At 39.4% G+C, this 18,135-nt stretch overlaps 1 protein-coding gene across 2 annotated transcripts in view; it reads right to left on the bottom strand.

Moving 5' to 3' along the window:
* The window catches only part of CHMP3 (charged multivesicular body protein 3), a 69,198-nt gene that overhangs the window by 30,047 nt on the left and 21,016 nt on the right, over positions 1–18,135 (bottom strand). For both annotated transcript variants that reach the window (XM_060117231.1, XM_060117232.1), the window contains exon 2: positions 16,767–16,827. In XM_060117231.1, the coding sequence (XP_059973214.1) occupies positions 16,767–16,827 (61 nt within the window). The remainder of the gene's footprint in view (positions 1–16,766; positions 16,828–18,135) is intronic.

The following is an 18,135-nucleotide window of genomic DNA, read 5'->3' as shown; positions in this document are numbered from 1 at the left end:
TGTCCATTTTATTGGCATAGAGTTGCTTATAGTAATCTCTCATGATCTTTTGTATTTCTGCAGTGTCAGTTGTTACTTCTCCTTTTTCATTTCTAATTCTATTGATTTGAGTCTTCTCCCTTTTTTTCTTGATGATTCTGGCTAATGGTTTATCAATTTTGTTTATCTTCTCAAAGAACCAGCTTTTAGTTTTATTGATCTTTGCTATCATTTCCTTCATTTCTTTTTCATTTATTTGTGATCTGATTTTTATGATTTCTTTCCTTCTGCTAACTTTGGGATGTTTTTGTTCTTCTTTCTCTAATTGCTTTAGGTGCAAGGTTAGGTTGTTTATTTGAGATGTTTCCTGTTTCTTAAGGTGGGATTGTATTGCTATAAACTTCCCTCTTAGAACTGCTTTTGCTGCATCCCATAGGTTTTGGGTCGTCGTGTCTCCATTGTCATTTGTTTCTAGGTATTTTTTAATTTCCTCTTTGATTTCTTCAGTGATCACTTCATTATTAAGTAGTGTATTGTTTAGCCTCCATGTGTTTGTATTTTTTACAGCTCTTTTCCTGTAATTGATATCTAGTCTCACAGCACTGCGGTCAGAAAAGATACTTGATACAATTTCAATTTTCTTAAATTTACCAAGGCTTGATTTGTGACCCAAGATATGATCTATCCTGGAGAATGTTTCATGAGCACTTGAGAAAAATGTGTATTCTGTTGTTTTTGGATGGAATGTCCTATAAATATCAATTAAGTCCATCTTGTTTAATGTATCATTTAAAGCTTGTGTTTCCTTATTTATTTTCATTTTGGATGATCTGTCCATTGGTGAAAGTGGGGTGTTAAAGTCCCCTACTATGATTGTTACTGTCGATTTCTCCTTTTATGGCTGTTAGTATTTGCCTTATGTATTGAGGTGCTCCTATGTTTGGTGCATAAATATTTACAATTGTTATATCTTCTTCTTGGATTGATCCCTTGATCATTATGTAGTGTCCTTCTTTGTCTCTTCTAGTAGTCTTTATTTTAAAGTCTATTTTGTCTGATATGAGAATTGCTACTCCAGCTTTCTTTTGGTTTCCATTTGCATGGAATATCTTTTTCCATCCCCTTACTTTCAGTCTGTATGTGTCTCTAGGTCTGAAGTGGGTCTCTTGTAGACAGCATATATATGGGTCTTGTTTTTGTATCCATTCAGCCAATCTGTATCTTTTGGTGGGAGCATTTAGTCCATTTACATTTAAGGTAATTATCGATATGTATGTTCCTATTCCCATTTTCTTAATTGTTTTGGGTTCGTTATTGTAGGTCTTTTCCTTCTGTTGTGTTTCTTGCCTAGAGAAGTTCCTTTAGCATTTGTTGTAAAGCTGCTTTGGTGGTGCTGAACTCTCTCAGCTTTTGCTTGTCTGTAAACGTTTTAATTTCTCCATCAAATCTGAATGAGATCCTTGCTGGGTAGAGTAATCTTGGTTGCAGGTTTTTCTCCTTCATCACTTTAATTATGTCCTGCCACTCCCTTCTGGCTTTTAGAGTTTCTGCTGAGAGATCAGCTGTTATCCTGATGGGGATTCCCTTGTGTGTTATTTGTTGTTTTTGCCTTGCTGCTTTTAATATGATTTCTTTGTGTTTAATTTTTGACAGTTTGATTAGTATGTGTCTTGGCGTACTTCTCCTTGGATTTATTCTGTATGGGACTCTCTGTGCCTCCTGGACTTGATGAACTATTTCCTTTCCCATATTAGGGAAGTTTTCAACTATAATCTCTTCCAATATTTTCTCAGTCCCTTTCTTTTTCTCTTCTTCTTCTGGAACCCCTATAATTCGAATGTTGGTGCGTTTAATGTTGTCCCAGAGGTCTCTGAGACTGTCCTCTGTTCTTTTCATTCTTTTTTCTTTATTTTGCTCTGCAGCAGTTATTTCCACTATTTTATCTTCCACCTCACTTATCCGTTCTTCTGCCTCAGTTATTCTGCTATTGATCCCATCTAGAGTATTTTTTATTTCATGTATTGTGTTTTTAATCGATGCTTGATTCATCTTTAGTTCTTCTAGGTCCTTGTTAACTGTTTCTTGCATTTTGTCTATTCTATTTCCAAGATTTTGGATCTGGGAAATAGAATCTTGGATCATCTTTACCATCATTATTCTGAATTCTTTTTCAGGTAGACTGCCTATTACCTCTTCATTTGTTAGGTCTGGTGGGTTTTTATCTTGCTCCTTCTCCTGCTGTATGTTTTTCTGTCTTCTCATTTTGCTTATGTTACTGTGTTTGGGGTCTCCTTTTTGCAGGCTGCAGGTTCGTAGTTCCCATTGTTTTTGGTGTCTGTCCCCAGTGGCTAAGGTTGGTTTAGTGGGTTACTAGTGGAGGGGTGGAGGGGACTAGTGCCTGTGTTCTGGTGGGTGAGGCTGGATCTTGTCTTTCTGGTGGGCAGGTCCACGTCTGGTGGTGTGTTTTGGGGTGTTTGCGGACTTTTTATGATTTGAGGCAGCCTCTCTGCTAATGGGTGGCGTTGTGTTCCTGTCTTGCTAGTTGTTTGCCTTAGGGTGTCCAGCACTGTAGCTTGCTGGTCGTTGAGTGAAGCTGGGTGCTGGTGTTGAGATGGAGATCTCTGGAAGATTTTCGCCGTTTGATATTATGTGGAGCTGGGAGGTCTCTTGTGGACCAGTGTCCTGAAGTTGGCTCTCCCAACTCAGAGGCACAGCACTGACTCCTGGCTCCTCAATTTGGGATGATTTGTTGTCTATTCATGTATTCCACAGATGCAGGGTACATCAAGTTGATTGTGGAGCTTTAATCCGCTGCTTCTGAGGCTGCTGGGAGAGGTTTCCCTTTCTCTTCTTTGTTCTCACAGCTCCTGGGTCTCAGCTTTGGATTTGGCCCTGCCTCTGCATGTAGGTCGCCGGAGGGCGTCTGTTCTTCGCTCAGACAGGACAGGGTTAAAGGAGCAGCCTCTTCGGGGACTCTGGCTCACTCAGGCCGGGCGGGAGGGAGGGGCACGGAGTGCGGGGCGAGCCTGCAGCGGCCGAGGTCGGCGTGACGTTGCACCAGCCCGAGGCGCGCCGTGCGTTCTCCTAGGGAAGCCGCCCCTGGATCCCGGGACCCCGGCAGTCGCGGGCTGCACAGGCTACCGGAAGGGCGGTGTGGGCAGTGACCTGCGCTCGCACACAGGCTTCTTGGCGGCGGCAGCAGCAGCCCCAGCGTCCCACGCCCGTCACTGGACTCCGCGCTTTCAGTCGCGACTCGCGCCCGTTTGTGGAGCCCCTTTAAGCAGCGCTCTTAATCCCCTCTCCTCGCGCACCAGGAAACCAAGAGGGAAGAAAAAGTCTCTTGCCTCTTTGGCAGCTCCAGAGTTTTCCCAGGCTCCCTGCCGGCTAGCTGTGGCACATTAGCCCCCTTCAGGCTGAGTTCTCGCCGCCAGCCCCAGTCCTCTCTCTGCGCTCTGACCGAAGCCCGAGCCTCAGCTTCCAGCGCTGCGCGCCCCAGCGGGTGAGCAGACAAGCCTCTCGGGCTGGTGAGTGCCACTCGGCACCGATCCTCTGTGTGGGGATCTCTCCGCTTTGCCCTACCCAGGTATGTGGGGAGTTTCTTGCCTTTTGGGAGGTCTGGGGTCTTCTGCCAGCGTTCAGTAGGTGTTCTGTAGGAATTGTTCCACGTGTAGCTGTATTTCTGGTGTATCTGTGGGGAGGAAGGTGATCTCCGCATCTTAGTCTTCCGCCATCTCACCCGGAAGTCCTCCTTTCTTTAGTTCTTTGCATGTTTTTTTAAGGAGATGTTGGGGGTAGAAGTTTATTAATTAATTTATTTATTTCTCCTGTGTTGGGTCTTCATTTCTGTGCGAGGGCTTTCTCTAGTTGTGGCAAGTGGGGGCCACTCTTCATCACGGTGCACGGACCTCTCACTATTGCGGCCTCTCTTGTTGCGGAGCACAGGCTCCAGACGCGCAAGCTCATTAGCTGTGGCTCACGGGCCTAGTTGCTCCGCAGCATATGGGATCCTCCCAGACCAGGGCTCGAACCCGTGTCCCCTGCATTAGCAGGCAGATTCTCAACCACTGCACCACTAGGGAAGCCCTGCATATTTTTAAGATCACTGTTTTAAAGTCTTTATTTAGTAAATCTGTCACTTGGTCTTCTTCAGGGACATTTTCTATTCATTTCTTTTCCTTTCAATGGGCCATACTTTCCTGCTTCTTTGTATGCCTTGTGATCTTGTTGTTGTTACTGTTGAAAACCGGACATTTAAACTTTTTAAGATGGTAACTTTGGAAACCAGATTCTCCCACTTCCCCAGGGTTTGATATGGTTGTTTTGTTTTGTTTTGTTTTATTGCTGTATGGTGTCTCTGTACTGGAGATCATCTTGAGGTGTAAAGTTAGCCTTCTCAGGTCTTTTCAGAGTCTGTGTATTTCCCTGGGCATGCACAGTGACCACCTATATTCCCCTGTAAGTGTGGTTGCTTTTGAATGTCTTAGCCCTTGATGTTAGGAATGTAAAACGGTGTAGTGCTGTGGCAAACACTATGGTGGCTCCTTAAAAATTAAATAAAGAATCATTACTTGATCTAGCAATTCCACTTTTGGGTATATACACAGAAGGACTGAAAGGAGGGGCTTGAACACATATTTGTATACTCATGTTCATAACAGCATTATTCGCAATAGCAAAAGGTAGAAATAACCCAAATTTCTAGTGATAGATGAATAGATAAACAAAATGAGATATATACATACAATGGAATGTTATTCAGTCTTATAAAAAGAAGGAAATTCTGATACATGCTATAACATGAATGAGTCATGAAAACATTATGGTAAGTAAAATAAGCCAGACACAATGGGACAAATACTCTGTGATTACACTTATATGAGGTACCTGGAACAGTCTAATTATACATAGAGACAGAAAGCAGAATGGTGGTTACCAGGGGATGTGGAGAAGGAAAAATGGAGAGTTACTGTTTAATGGGTACAGAGTTTCAATATGAGATGAAGGAAAAATTCAGGAGATGGATAGTGGTGATGGCTGCACAGCAATGTAAATGTACTTAATGTCAATGAACTGTGTATTTTAAAATGGTTTAAATGATCAATTTATGTACATGTGATATCACTTATATGTAGAATGTGAAATATGACACAAATGAACATATCTACGAAACAGAAACAGACTCACAGACATAGAGAACACACCAGTGGTTGCCAGGAGGGTGGGGGGAGGGAAGGATTGAGAGTTTGGGATTGGCAGATGCAAACCATTATATATAGAATGGATAAACAACAAGGTTCTACTATATAGCACAGAAAACTATATTCAATATCCTGTGATAAACCATAATGAAAAGGAATATGAAAAAGAATATCTATATAACTGAATCACTTTGCTATACAGCAGAAATTAACACATTATAAATCAACTATACTTCAATAAAAATTTTTTTAAATAGTCAACTTCTGTTATGTATATTTTAATGTAATAAATAAAATGGCAGGAAGAATACTATGATTCATTTATAAACAAGTATTTATATGTAAGTACAAATACAGACAGAAATGTATCTGAAATGATGATCACCAAAATGCTGTGGCTGTTATCTCTGGGTGGTAGGATTTCAGTGTGATTTTAACTTTCTTATTTATACTTTTCTGCATCAGTGTGTGTATTATTACCTTTATAGTCATGGGGGTAAAAACGCAAGCTAACTATGTTCATTTGAGGAGAGGGCAAAATAAATGTTCTAAATTCACTCCAGTATTGCCTATTATGAGTGCTCTAAATGTGTTACATTTGGCTGAAAGCTAAAAATGTGGACTACCTTGAGTCCTCCATAAGAAGAACTACTTGTAGTTATACTTTGCTTTAAGTTACTATTGTTTTTCTTTAAATGTTTTACTGAAGTATATCATATGTACATACATATATCACACACATAACCATAAAGCCACATAAACTGTCACAAATTAAACACACCCATGTAACTAGGTATCAGATGAAGAAACAAAATATTACCAACATAACATGAGGTCCTTTTATGTCCCTACTAATTCACCATGCCCCCAACAAGGGAAACAAATATCCTGACTTCTAACAGCACAGAACAGTCTTGCAGGTACTCTTTTTTTCACTAATATATTCTTTAAATCCATTCACCTTGACTGCTAACATAAAACCAAATGAGGATTGGTTCAAGATGGCGGAGTAGAAGGACGTGTGCTTAGTCCCTCTTGTGAGAGCACTAGAATCACAACTAACTGCTGAACAATCATCGACAGGAAGACACTGGAACTCACCAGAAAAGATACCCCACATCCAAAGACAAAGGAGAAGCTGCAATGAGCTGGTAGGCAGGGCACAATCACAAAAAAATCAAATCTCATAACCGCTGGGTGGGTGACTCACAAACTGGAGGACACTTATACCACAGAAGTCCACCCACTGGAGTGAAGGTTCTGAGCCCCACGTCAGGCTTCCCAACCTGGGGGTCGGCAACGGGAGGAGGAATTCCCGGAGAATGAGACTTTGAAGGCTAGAGGGATTGACTGCAGGACTTCGATAGGACTGGGGGAAACAGAGACTCCACTCGTGGAGGGCACACACAAAGTAGCGTGCACACCAGGACCCAGGGGGAAGGAGCAGTGACCCCATAGGAGACTGAACGAGACCTACCTGCTAGTGTCAGAGGGTCTCGTGCAGAGGTGGGGGGTGGCTGTGGCTCACTGCGGGGACAAGGACACTGGCAGCAGAAGTTCTGGGAAGTACTCATTGGCATAAGCCCTCCCAGAGTCCACCATTAGCCTTACCAAAGAGCTGTAGGCTCCAGTGCTGGGATGCTTCAGGCCAAACAACCAACAGGGAGGGAATACAGCCCCACCCAACAGCAGACAAGCAGATTAAAGTTTTACTGAGCTCTGCCCACCAGAGCAACACCCAGCTCTACCCACCACCAGTCCCTCCCATCAGGAAGCTTGCACAAGCCTCTTAGATAGCCTCATCCACCAGAGGGCAGACAGCAGAAGCAAGAACTACAATCCTGAAGCCTGTGGAATGAAAACCACATTCACAGAAAGACAGACAATATGCAAAGGCAGAGGACTATGTACAAGAGGAAGGAACAAGATAAAACCAGAGAAAAACAACTAAATGGGTGGAGATAGGCAACCTCCCAGAAAAAGAATTCAGAATAATGATGGTGAAGATGATCCAGGACCTCAGAAAGAGAATGGAGGTGAAGATCGAGAAGATGCAAGAAATGTTTAACAAATATCTAGAAGAATTAAAGAACAAACAGAGGTGAACAATACAATAACTGAAATGAAAAATATACTAGAAGGAATCAACAGCAGAATAACTGAGGCAGAAGAATGGATAAGTGACCTGGAAGACAGAATGGTGGAAATCACTGCCACGGAAAAGAATAAAGAAAAAAGAATGAAAAGAAGTGAAGACAGCCTAAGAGACCTCTGGTACAACATCAAATGCATGAACATTCGCATTATAGGGGTCCCAGAAGGAGGAGAGAGAGAGAGAGAAAGGACCCGAGAAAATATTTGAAGAGATTATAGTTGAAAACTTCCCTAACATGGGAAAGAAAATATCCACCCAACTCCAGGAAGTGCAGAGAATCCCAGGCAGGATAAACCCAAGGAGAAACACACCAAGACACACAGTAGTCAAATTGACAAAAATTACAGACAAAGAAAAATTATTAAAAGCAACAAGGGAAAAATGATAAATAACATACAAGGGAACTCCCATAAGGTTAACAGCTGATTTCTCAGCAGAAACTCTACAAGCCAGAAGGGAGTGGCATGATATACTTAAAGTGATGAAACGGAAGAACCTAAAAGCAAGATTACTCTACCCAGCAAGGATCTCATTCAGATTTGATGGAGAAATCAAAAGCCTTACAGACAAGCAAAAGTTAAGAGAATTCAGCACCACCAAACCAGCTCTACAACAAATGCCAAAGGAACTTCTCTTAAGTAGGAAACACGAGAGAAGAAAAGGACCTACAAAAACAAACCCAAAACAATTAAGAATATTGTAACAGGAACATACATATCGATAATTACCTTAAATGTGAATGGATTAAATGCTCCAACCAAAAGACACAGGCTCGCTGAATGGATACAAAAACAAGATCCGTATATACGCTGTCTACAAGAGACCCACTTCAGACCTAGGGGAACATACAGACTGAAAGTGATGGAAAAGGATATTACATGCATATGGAAATCAAAAGAAAGCTGGATTAGCAATACTCATATCAGATAAAACAGAATTTAAAATAAAGAATGTTACAAGAGACAAGGAAGGACACTACATAATGATCAAAGGATCAATCCAAGAAGAAGATACAACAATCATAAATATATATGCACCCTACACAGGAGCACCTCAATACACAAGGCAAGTGCTAACAGCTATAAGAGGGAATCGACAGTAACACAATAGTGGGGGACTTTAACACCTCACTTACACCAATGGACAGATCATCCAGACAGAAAAATAAGGAAACAAAAGCTTTAAATGACTTAACAGACAAAACAGATTTAATTCATATTTATAGGACATTCCATCCGAAAACAGCAGATTACACTTTCATCTCAACTGAACATGGAACACTGTCCAGGATAGATCACATCTTGGGTCACAGATCAAGGCTCGGTAAATGTAAGAAAACTGAAATCCGACCAAGCATTTTTCTGACCACAACACTATGAGATTAGAAATAAATTTCAGGGAAAAAAACGTAAAAAACACAAACACATGAAGGCTAAGCAATACATTACTAAGTAACCAAGAGATCACTGAGAAATCAAAGAGGAAATCAAAAAATACCTAGAGACAGATGACAACGAAAACACGATGATCCAAACGATGCAGCAAAAGCAGTTCTAAGAGGGAAGTTTATAGCAATATAATCCTACCTCAAGAAACAAGAAAAATCTCAAATAAACAGTCTAACCTTACACCTAAAGGAACTAGAGGAAGAAGAACAAAAAATCCCCAAAGTTAGTAGAAGGAAAGAAATTGAGATCAGAGCAGAAATAAATGGAATACAAACAAAGAAAACAATAGCAAAGATCAATAAAACTAAAAGCTGGTTCTTTGAGAAGATAAATAAAATTGATAAACCTTTAGCCACACTCAAGAAAAAGAGGGAGAGGACTCAAATCAATAAAGTTAGAAATGAAAAAGGAGAAGTTACAATGGACACTGCAGAAATACAAAGCATAAGAGACTACTACAAGCAACTCTTCCCAATAAAGTGGACAACCTGGAAGAAATGGACAAATTCTTAGAAATGTATAACCTTACAAGACTGAATCAGGAAGAAATAGAAAATATGAACTGACTAATCAAAAGTAACAAAATTGAAACTGTGATTTAAAATCTTCCAACAAAGAAAATTCCAGGACCAGATGGCTTCCCAGGTAAATGCTATCAAACATTTAGAGAAGAGCTAACACCCATCCTTCTCAAACTCTTCTAAAAAAACTGCAGAGGAAGGAACACTCCCAAACTCATTCTATGAGGCCACCATCACCCTGATACCAAAACCAGACAAAGACACTACAAAAAGAGGAAAATACAGACCAATATCACTGATGAATATAGATGCAAAAATCCTCAACAAAATACTAGCAAACAGAATCCAACAACACATTAAAAGGATCATACACCCTGATCAAGTGGGATTTATCCCAGGGATGCAAGGATTCTTCAATATATGCAAATCAATCAATGTGATACACTATATTAACAAATTGAAGAATAAAAACCATATGATCATCTCAATAGATGCAGAAAAAGCTTCTGACAAAATTCAACCCCTATTTATGAAAAAAAACTCTCCAGAAAGTGGGCATAGAGGGAACCTACCTCAACATAATAAAGGCCATGTACAACAAACCCACAGCAACAACATTCTCAAAGGTGAAAAACTAAAAGTATTTTCTCTAAGATCAGGAACAAGACAAAGATGTCCACTCTCGTCACTATTATTCAACATAGCTTTGGAAGTCCTAGCCATGGCAATCAGAGAAGAAAAAGAAATAAAAGGAATACAAATTGAAAAAGAAGAAGTAAAACTGTCACTGCCTGCAGATGACATGACACTATACATAGAGCATCCTAAAGATGCCACCAGAGAACTACTAGAGCTAGTCAATGAATTTGGTAAAGTTGCAGGATAGAAAATTAATGCACAGAAATCTCTTGCATTCCTATACACTAACAACGAAAGATCAGAAAGAGAAATTAAGGAAACACTCCCATTTACCACTGCAACAAAAAGAATAAAATACCTAGGAATAAACCTACCTAGGGAGACAAAACACCTATATGCAGAAAACTATAAGACACTGATGAAAGAAATTAAAGATGATACAAACAGATGGAGAGATAAGCCATTTTCTTGGATTGGAAGAACCAATACTGTGAAAATGACTCTACTACCCAAAGCAATCTACAGATTCAATGCAATCCCTATCAAATTAGCAATGGCATTTTTTACAGAATTTGAACAAAAAATCTTAAAATTTGTATGGAGACATAAAAGACCCCCAATAGCCAAAGCAATCTTGAGGGAAAAAAATAGACCTGGAAGAATCAGACTCCCTGACTTCACACTATTCCACAAAGCTACTGTAATCAGAACAGTATGGTACTGTCACAAAACCAGACACACAGATCAATGGAAAAGAATAGGGAGCCCAGAAATGAACGCTTAAGGTCAATTCATCTATGACAAAGGAGGCAAGGATATACAATGGAGAAAAGACAGTCTCTTCAATAAGTGGGGCTGTGAAAATTGGACAGCTACATGTAAAAGAATGAAATTAGAACACTCCCTAACACCACACAGAAAAAAACCCCTCAAAATGGATTAAAGACCTAAATGTAAAAGCAGACAGTATAAACTCTTAGCAGAAAACAAAGGAAGAACACTCTTTGACATAAATCACAGCAAGATCTTTTTTGACCCATCTCCCAGAGTAATGGAAATAAAAACAAAAATAAACAAGTGGGACATAATGAAACTTAAAATGTTTTGCACAGCAAAGGAAATCATAAAAAAAGATGAAAAGACAAGCTTCAGAATGGGAGAAAATATTTGCAAACACATCAACGGACAAAGGAGCAATCCCCAAAATATATCAACAGCTCATGCAGCTCAATAAGAGAAAAACAAACAACCCAATTCAAAATATGTAGAAGACCTAAATAGACATTTCTCCAAAGAAGACACACAGATGGTCAAGAGGCACATGAAAAGCTGCTCAACATCAGTAATTACTAGAGAAATGCAAATGAAAACTACAATGAGGTATCACCTCATATTGGTTAGAATGGGCATCATCAGAAAATCTACAAACAACCAATGCTGGAGAGGGTGTGGAGAAAAGGGCACCCTCTTGCACTGTTGGTGGGAATGTAAACTGATACAACCACTATGGAAAACAGTAGGGAGGTTCCTTAAAAAACTAAAAATAGAATTACCATATGACCCAGCAATCCCACTACTGCACATATACCCACAGAAAACTGTAATTCAAAAAGTCCCTTCAGGGCTACAAGGAGAAGAGCTCACAAACTCAAAGGAAAACTAGTAGAGCGTTTCTAATAGTTAAAAGCTAGGAAAGATTAGGACAACTTTACAAATGAGCAATTAAAAATAAAAGAAAAAGGATATGGAAACTAGTCTGAGCTGAGAGAAGGGCAGCTGTTTACAGGTCTGTACACTAAACTAAGACACAGACAGTCTTCTAGAGAGGCAGGATGCTGGTGGAGAGAAGCGGAGGATGTGCAAAGACTTGTGCCACAACGACTCCTCCCTAGGTCCACGGTATGATACATACAACCAGTTTGTGTACACTAGGCCTGCCAAGTGTTTCCCGCCCCCCTCGCCTCCGGACAGAGTTTTTATTGGGTACTGCCCCTGCAGCCCATCCACCCCCCCACCCACAGGTCCCCTCGGTGTGCCCCAGAGGGGAAGCCCTCTAGGAGGTGCGCAAGAGGAACTCCATGGGGCACTTGGGACAGACCCACCAGCCAGCGAGCAGAGGGGACGGGCTCTCCCTGGCTCTGAAGCGGCCCTGCCCCCGGCTCCGCTCCTCCACGTCTCCTCCCGTGAGCTCTGCAGCAGCCGCTCAGCCTCTGTCAGAGCGTGGGGCCCCAGCCTGGGCTGTCACCCCGGCCAATGCTGGAGCCTTCCATGGCCACATTGGGTCTGCTCATGCACCCCAATGTTCATTGCAGCACTATTTACAATAGCCAGGTCATGGAAGCAACCTAAATGTCCATTGACAGACGAATGGATGAAGAAGATGTGGTACATGTATACAATGGAATATTACTTAGCCATAACAAGGAATGAAACTGGGTCATTTGTAGAGATGTGGATAGACCTAGAGACTGTCATAGAGTGAAGTAAGAAAGAGAAAAACAAATATCGTATATTAACACATATGTGTGGAATCTAGAAAAATGGTACAGATGAACCGGTTTGCAGGGCAGAAATAGACACAGATGTAGAGAACAAACGTATGGACACCAAGGGGGAAAGCGGGGGGTGGGGTGGTGGTGGGATGAATTGGGCGATTGGGATTGACATATACACTAATATATATAAAATAGATAACTAATAAGAACCTGCTGTATAAAAATAAAGAAATAAAATAAAATTCAAATCAAAGACTAAATAAAGCTATGTATGCTATCTAAAAAAAAACACAAAAAAACCAAATGAAAGACTTTGAAAGTGTTTCAGTGGTAAACCTTCATATGCAAGTAACGTTTAAAGTAATCACATTATTTCAAAGTTATACATTGTCTAAAGTAACCCCTACCCTCCTTTTTTGGTATCACCGTAAATGTAGTAAATTGTCTACTGTATGCCAAGTACTGTCCTAAACATTTTACATACATTCACCGATTTGTCAGTACAGTTCTGTGAGATTCAAAGAATTTGAATAGGGACAGGTGGCTAATTGATAGCAGTGATGGTTGAAATCTGGTAGTGTAAGGACTCCAATACCCACTATTATTTTTCTGATATCATGTTAGTTAGTTAACTAATAAATTGCTATGAATGAGAAATAACAGGAACCATGAGGAGAAAGACAGAGCTTGAAGATCATTTAACCAGATAAATGAGCTATGGAGGTGAGAACGTATACAATAAGCAATGCACAAAACAGGAATAAATGAGGTGTGTGAGACACTAACTGAATTTATGTGGTTTCTAAAGACAACATTAATCAATGGTTTCTGCTATTATTGTCATACTGCTGAGTTCTACATATGTTTTATGCCCCATATGATTATTTTTACTTTAAACAGTCAATAATTATTAAAAAGAAACTTTTAGAAGAGAAAAACATTATATTTACTTACATACTTCTAATTTCCAGCATGCTTCATTCCTCTGGGTAAATCCAAATTTGTATCTGGTATGATTTTCCTTCAGCTGACAACTTCCTTTAACATTTCTCATACTGTAGACCTACTAGCAACAAATTCTCTTGGCTTTTGTATACAAGTAGCTTTACTTCACCTTTGGATGCTGTTTTCATTGGACACAGAATTCTAGGATAATGTGGGGATTTTTCTTTTATCATATCAAAGATGTTTTGGTTCGTATTGTTTCTGATAATAAAATTTTAATCATTACCCTTTCCTCAGACTGTTTTATCTCTTTATTGTTACCTTTCAGTAATTTGATTATGATACGTCCTGGCAAGGTTTTCTTTGTGTTTATCCTGTTTGAAATTGGAGTTCCTTGGATCTGTGGGTTTACAGTTTTCATCAGCTATTATATCATGTGATCCTTTCTGGACTCTTTTCCTTCTGAGACTCAAATTACATGTTGGATCATTTGATTTTTTTTTTTTTTACTTTTTTCTCTCAGTACTGCAGTTTGGATAGTTTGTATTACTATCTTTGATTTCACTGATCTTGTTTTCCGTAGTGTATAATCTGCTTGTTCAACCCATTCAGTGAAGCTTTCATTTTACTTCACTTCATTCTAGATCTTTCATCTAAGTTCTACTTTGTTCTTTTCAATATCTTCTATTTACCTCTTCATTATGCTCATGTTTTCCTTTGAAACATATGTTCATTATGTTTTCCTTTAAATACCTCGACATATTTATAATAGCTGTTTAAAATCCCTGTCTGCTTATTCATTTGATCATCCATTTTTCTTCTGGGTCTATTTATATTTCCTGATTTTTCTCTTGATTTTGGGTCACACTTTCCTAGTAACTTTTCATTGGATGCTGAACACTCTAAATGTTTCATTTTGGGGTATCTGCAATTTTGGTAGTTCAGCCTTCAAGAGCTTTAAAGAATGTTCAACTTTAGTTTGGTAGTTCACCTTCCAAGACTTCTTTTAATTTTTATTTATTTTAAATTAATTTTTATTGGAGCATAGTGGCTTTACAATGTTGTGTTAGTTTCTACTGTACAACAAAGTGAATCAGCTCTACATATATATATATATCCCCTCTTTTTTTGGATTTCCTTCCCATTTAGGTCACCACAGAACACTGAGTAGAGTTCCTGTGCTATACAGTAACAGATCTGCTTTTAAGCTTTGTTGGTGTGGGCGTATGGTAGCCTTTATTAAGGCATGACCCTTCTGCAGTCTCTACTGAATGCCCCAGATAGTCAACAAAGTCTCTTTACTGGGCCTGGTCAGAACTCTACCATCTCTCAATCCTCTGTTAACTCTGGGAACCGTTTAGCTTACAGCCTCCTCCGGGTAGCTGCTCTGTCCCCAGTAACTGTTCTTTGCCTCCTAAGATCTCAGTCTAAGTATGCACAGCTTAGCAGTCGGCTGAAGACTCAATGGGACCCTGTGTGGATATGTACAGCTTGGATATTGCTCTTGTTCTGATACTCTGCCCCACAAGTTCCAGCCACTGCAGCCTCCTGAACCCTAGTCTCCTTCTCCTCAATTCAGTGAGAACACCACACTCTGCTTGGAATCTCCTTCCACATGCTATGACCCAGAAAGTCTCCCTAGGCAGAAAATGAGGACCATATTAGGGCTCTCTCCTTCTGTTTCCCTTTTCTCACTGATCAAAATCCTGCACTGACAGTTATCCAATGTTTGAAAACAGATGTTTCACAGCTTTTGTCCAGTTTTTTCTTTATTTACAATGGAGTGCAAGTTCAAATCCATAACCATTACTCCATCATGGCTAAGAATGTAATTCCCCTCTGTAACTATTTTTTATTTATTTACTTTTGGAATATCTTGTTTACAAGTATTTTTTCCATTTTTATTTTTTTAATTGAAGTATAGTTGCTGTACAATATTATATAAGTTACAGATGTACAACATAGTGATTCACAATTTGTAAAGGCTTTACTCCATTTACAGTTATTATAAAATATTGGCTATATTCCCCATGTTGTACAATATATCCTTGTAGCTTATTTTTTTTCCTTGTAGCTTATTTTATACCTAATAGTTTGTACGTTTTACTTCCCTACCCCTGTATTGCTATTCTAATTCTTTTTTAAAAGGAGTGATATGGTGATACCTGTTATTTTCTCCAATCATGAAAGTGTTAAAAATCATAAAAGTTTTAAATGTTACTCTTTGCAAGTCACCTTAGTTTTAAGTAGTACTCAACAATAATCAACTTTATTTAGAAACATATTTTGCTCAATTTACAGCCATGCTAAGATAAACTGTGGTGAAAATGGAACTGCATTCCTCACATACAATTTATTTAATTTGAATTCCATAAAACCATTTCTTTATAAGTAGGAAGAGGTTTCTTTACTTTTTTTTCTCAAATGGCTTAAAACAACAAAAATTTATTCTTTAATTGTGGTGATCAGAAGTCTAAAATTGGGACTTCCCTGGTGGTCCAGCAGTTGGGACTCCATGCTCCCAGAGCAGGGGGCCCGGATTCGATCCCTGGTCGGGGAACTAGATCCCACAAGCCGCAAACTAAGAGCCCGCATGCTGCAACTAAAAGATCCCACATGCGGCAAGGAAGAACCTGTGTGCCACAACTAAGACCCGGCACAGCCCAATAAATATTAAAAAACAAAAACAAAAAAGAAGCCTAAAATCCAGGTGTTGGAAGGGCTGTGTTTCTTCTGGAAGCTTCAGGGAAGAATCCATTTCCTTGTCTTTTCTAGCTTCTAGAGGTCAACTGCATTCCTTAGCTTGTGTCTTCTTCCTCCATCTTCAAAGCATAGCACTCTAACATCTGGTTCTGTGGTCACATCTCCTTTTCTCTCACTTTTTCTCAACACACTGCCTCCCTCTTATAAGGACTCTTATGAGCCCACCCAGATAGCCCAGGATTAATCTCCCCACCTCAAGATCCTTAATTTAATCAAATCTGCAAGTTCCCTTTTGCTATGTAAGGTAACATATTCACAGGTTCTGGGGTTTAGGACGTGGACATCTTTGGGAGGCCATTATTCTGTCTACCACAGAATGTGAGCACCTGCTTTGTTTCCAACAGTAACCTGGACTCTAGGAAATCACAGATGAATGAACATGGCCTCTCCCCCTTGAATAGCTCAATGCCAGGCTGGAGGAAAGATTTTAGTTCTTATCAAATGTAAAGATCTTTGAGTTGATTATATCTTGTTTTTCTTACTATAATTAGAAAGTAAATAATTAGGGCAGCCATAAATAATAAATATAAACTATGTTTTATAGATGTAGATACAGTTTACTTTTATGAACTAATGCAAAATACACCAAGATAAAGAATAGGAGATGTAAAATAATAATTTACCTCTTATTTGCCTGTCAACAACTCTCATTTCCTTTCTTATCTTCAATGACCATTCATTCACCTGGGAAAAATTTTACAAAAGGAATTATAAGAGAAGTCAATACCCCCAGTTCACCACATTTTAAAGAATTTTATATTAATGCTACATTTATTCCTGACACAAGTTAGAAATAATATAAACCTATTTTGAAAGAAACAGCCTTAGGGCCAAATTCTTTTTTTTTCTTCTCTGGCCAAATTCTGGTTTTTTTTTCCCATCTTTTCATTCACAGTACATAGAAGTCTCAAACTATTCAAAGATTCCTATCTGAAGGCAGTATGAAGCACTTTATACAAGCTCCCCAAGAAAGTTCAGTACCCTGCAGGTATATAAAAATTTTTCATGAGGTGCCATGGGCATAGAAAGGTTTTATGGGCATCAGAAGATTTTCAATTTCTATACATAATTATTTTTAAAAAACTGCTCTGCCTGTGTGATAAGAATTCACCTTTTCCTTCTCCCCTTTAACAATTATACTTTTTCATTTTACAAAAGAAATATATTCCTCTAACCTATGTGTCTCTTCTTACTATGATAGGTTTCCCAGAGAGGCAAAAACCTCTGAAGCACTAAACATAGGGACAACTAGAAATACTGCTATAGGTGTTGAAAAAGTAGTGAATGACTCTAATAATTACCAAATTCTTATGCATTTCTTTCTAATTCTTCAGTTTCAAAAATGAAGGAAAATCTGAGTTATCAGTTGATAAATCATTAAAACTAAATTTTACATTTAATCAATTATTGCTTTTGGCATATGACACAGAAGTTCAAAAAACTAAGTGACACTGACACAGAAAAATCCTTTCTGCTACCATCTACTTATTTATATTAACAATGTTTCTCATCATGTGAGTCTAATAAAACATAAAATAGGGCTTTCTTCTAGTTGAGGCGTCTCACGATGAGGCTGTCTTCTCTACATCACAGCCATGCCACCCAAGGACCCTCTGCAGTTGGCACAGCCCTTCAGACACAAGAAGATGACCACAGCCATGGCACACTGGCTCCTTAGGTGAATGGGTTACCCCCAGAGATGATCCAACCACGCACAGCTACAATACAGCTACAAGTTACTGGTACCGTTTTGCTTCTGGACAAGGAGCAATTTGCTGGCATGGACCTCAGTGTCTGTGTGAAGGGTGGTGGTCACACAGCCCAGCTTTTGCAATCCACCAGTCCACCTCCAAAGCCCTGGTGATCTTACTATCAGAAATATGTGGATAGGCTTCCAAAAAGATCAGAGACATCCTCAACCTGTATGAGTGGACATCGCCAGTAGCCGCAAATTCAAACATTTGGAGACCCTGGTGTCTGCAATTACTACTA

Source organism: Mesoplodon densirostris, chromosome 14 (genome assembly GCF_025265405.1).
Source record: "Mesoplodon densirostris isolate mMesDen1 chromosome 14, mMesDen1 primary haplotype, whole genome shotgun sequence".
Classification (NCBI taxonomy): domain Eukaryota; kingdom Metazoa; phylum Chordata; class Mammalia; order Artiodactyla; family Ziphiidae; genus Mesoplodon; species Mesoplodon densirostris.
This window is presented reverse-complemented; position numbering and strand designations above follow the sequence as displayed.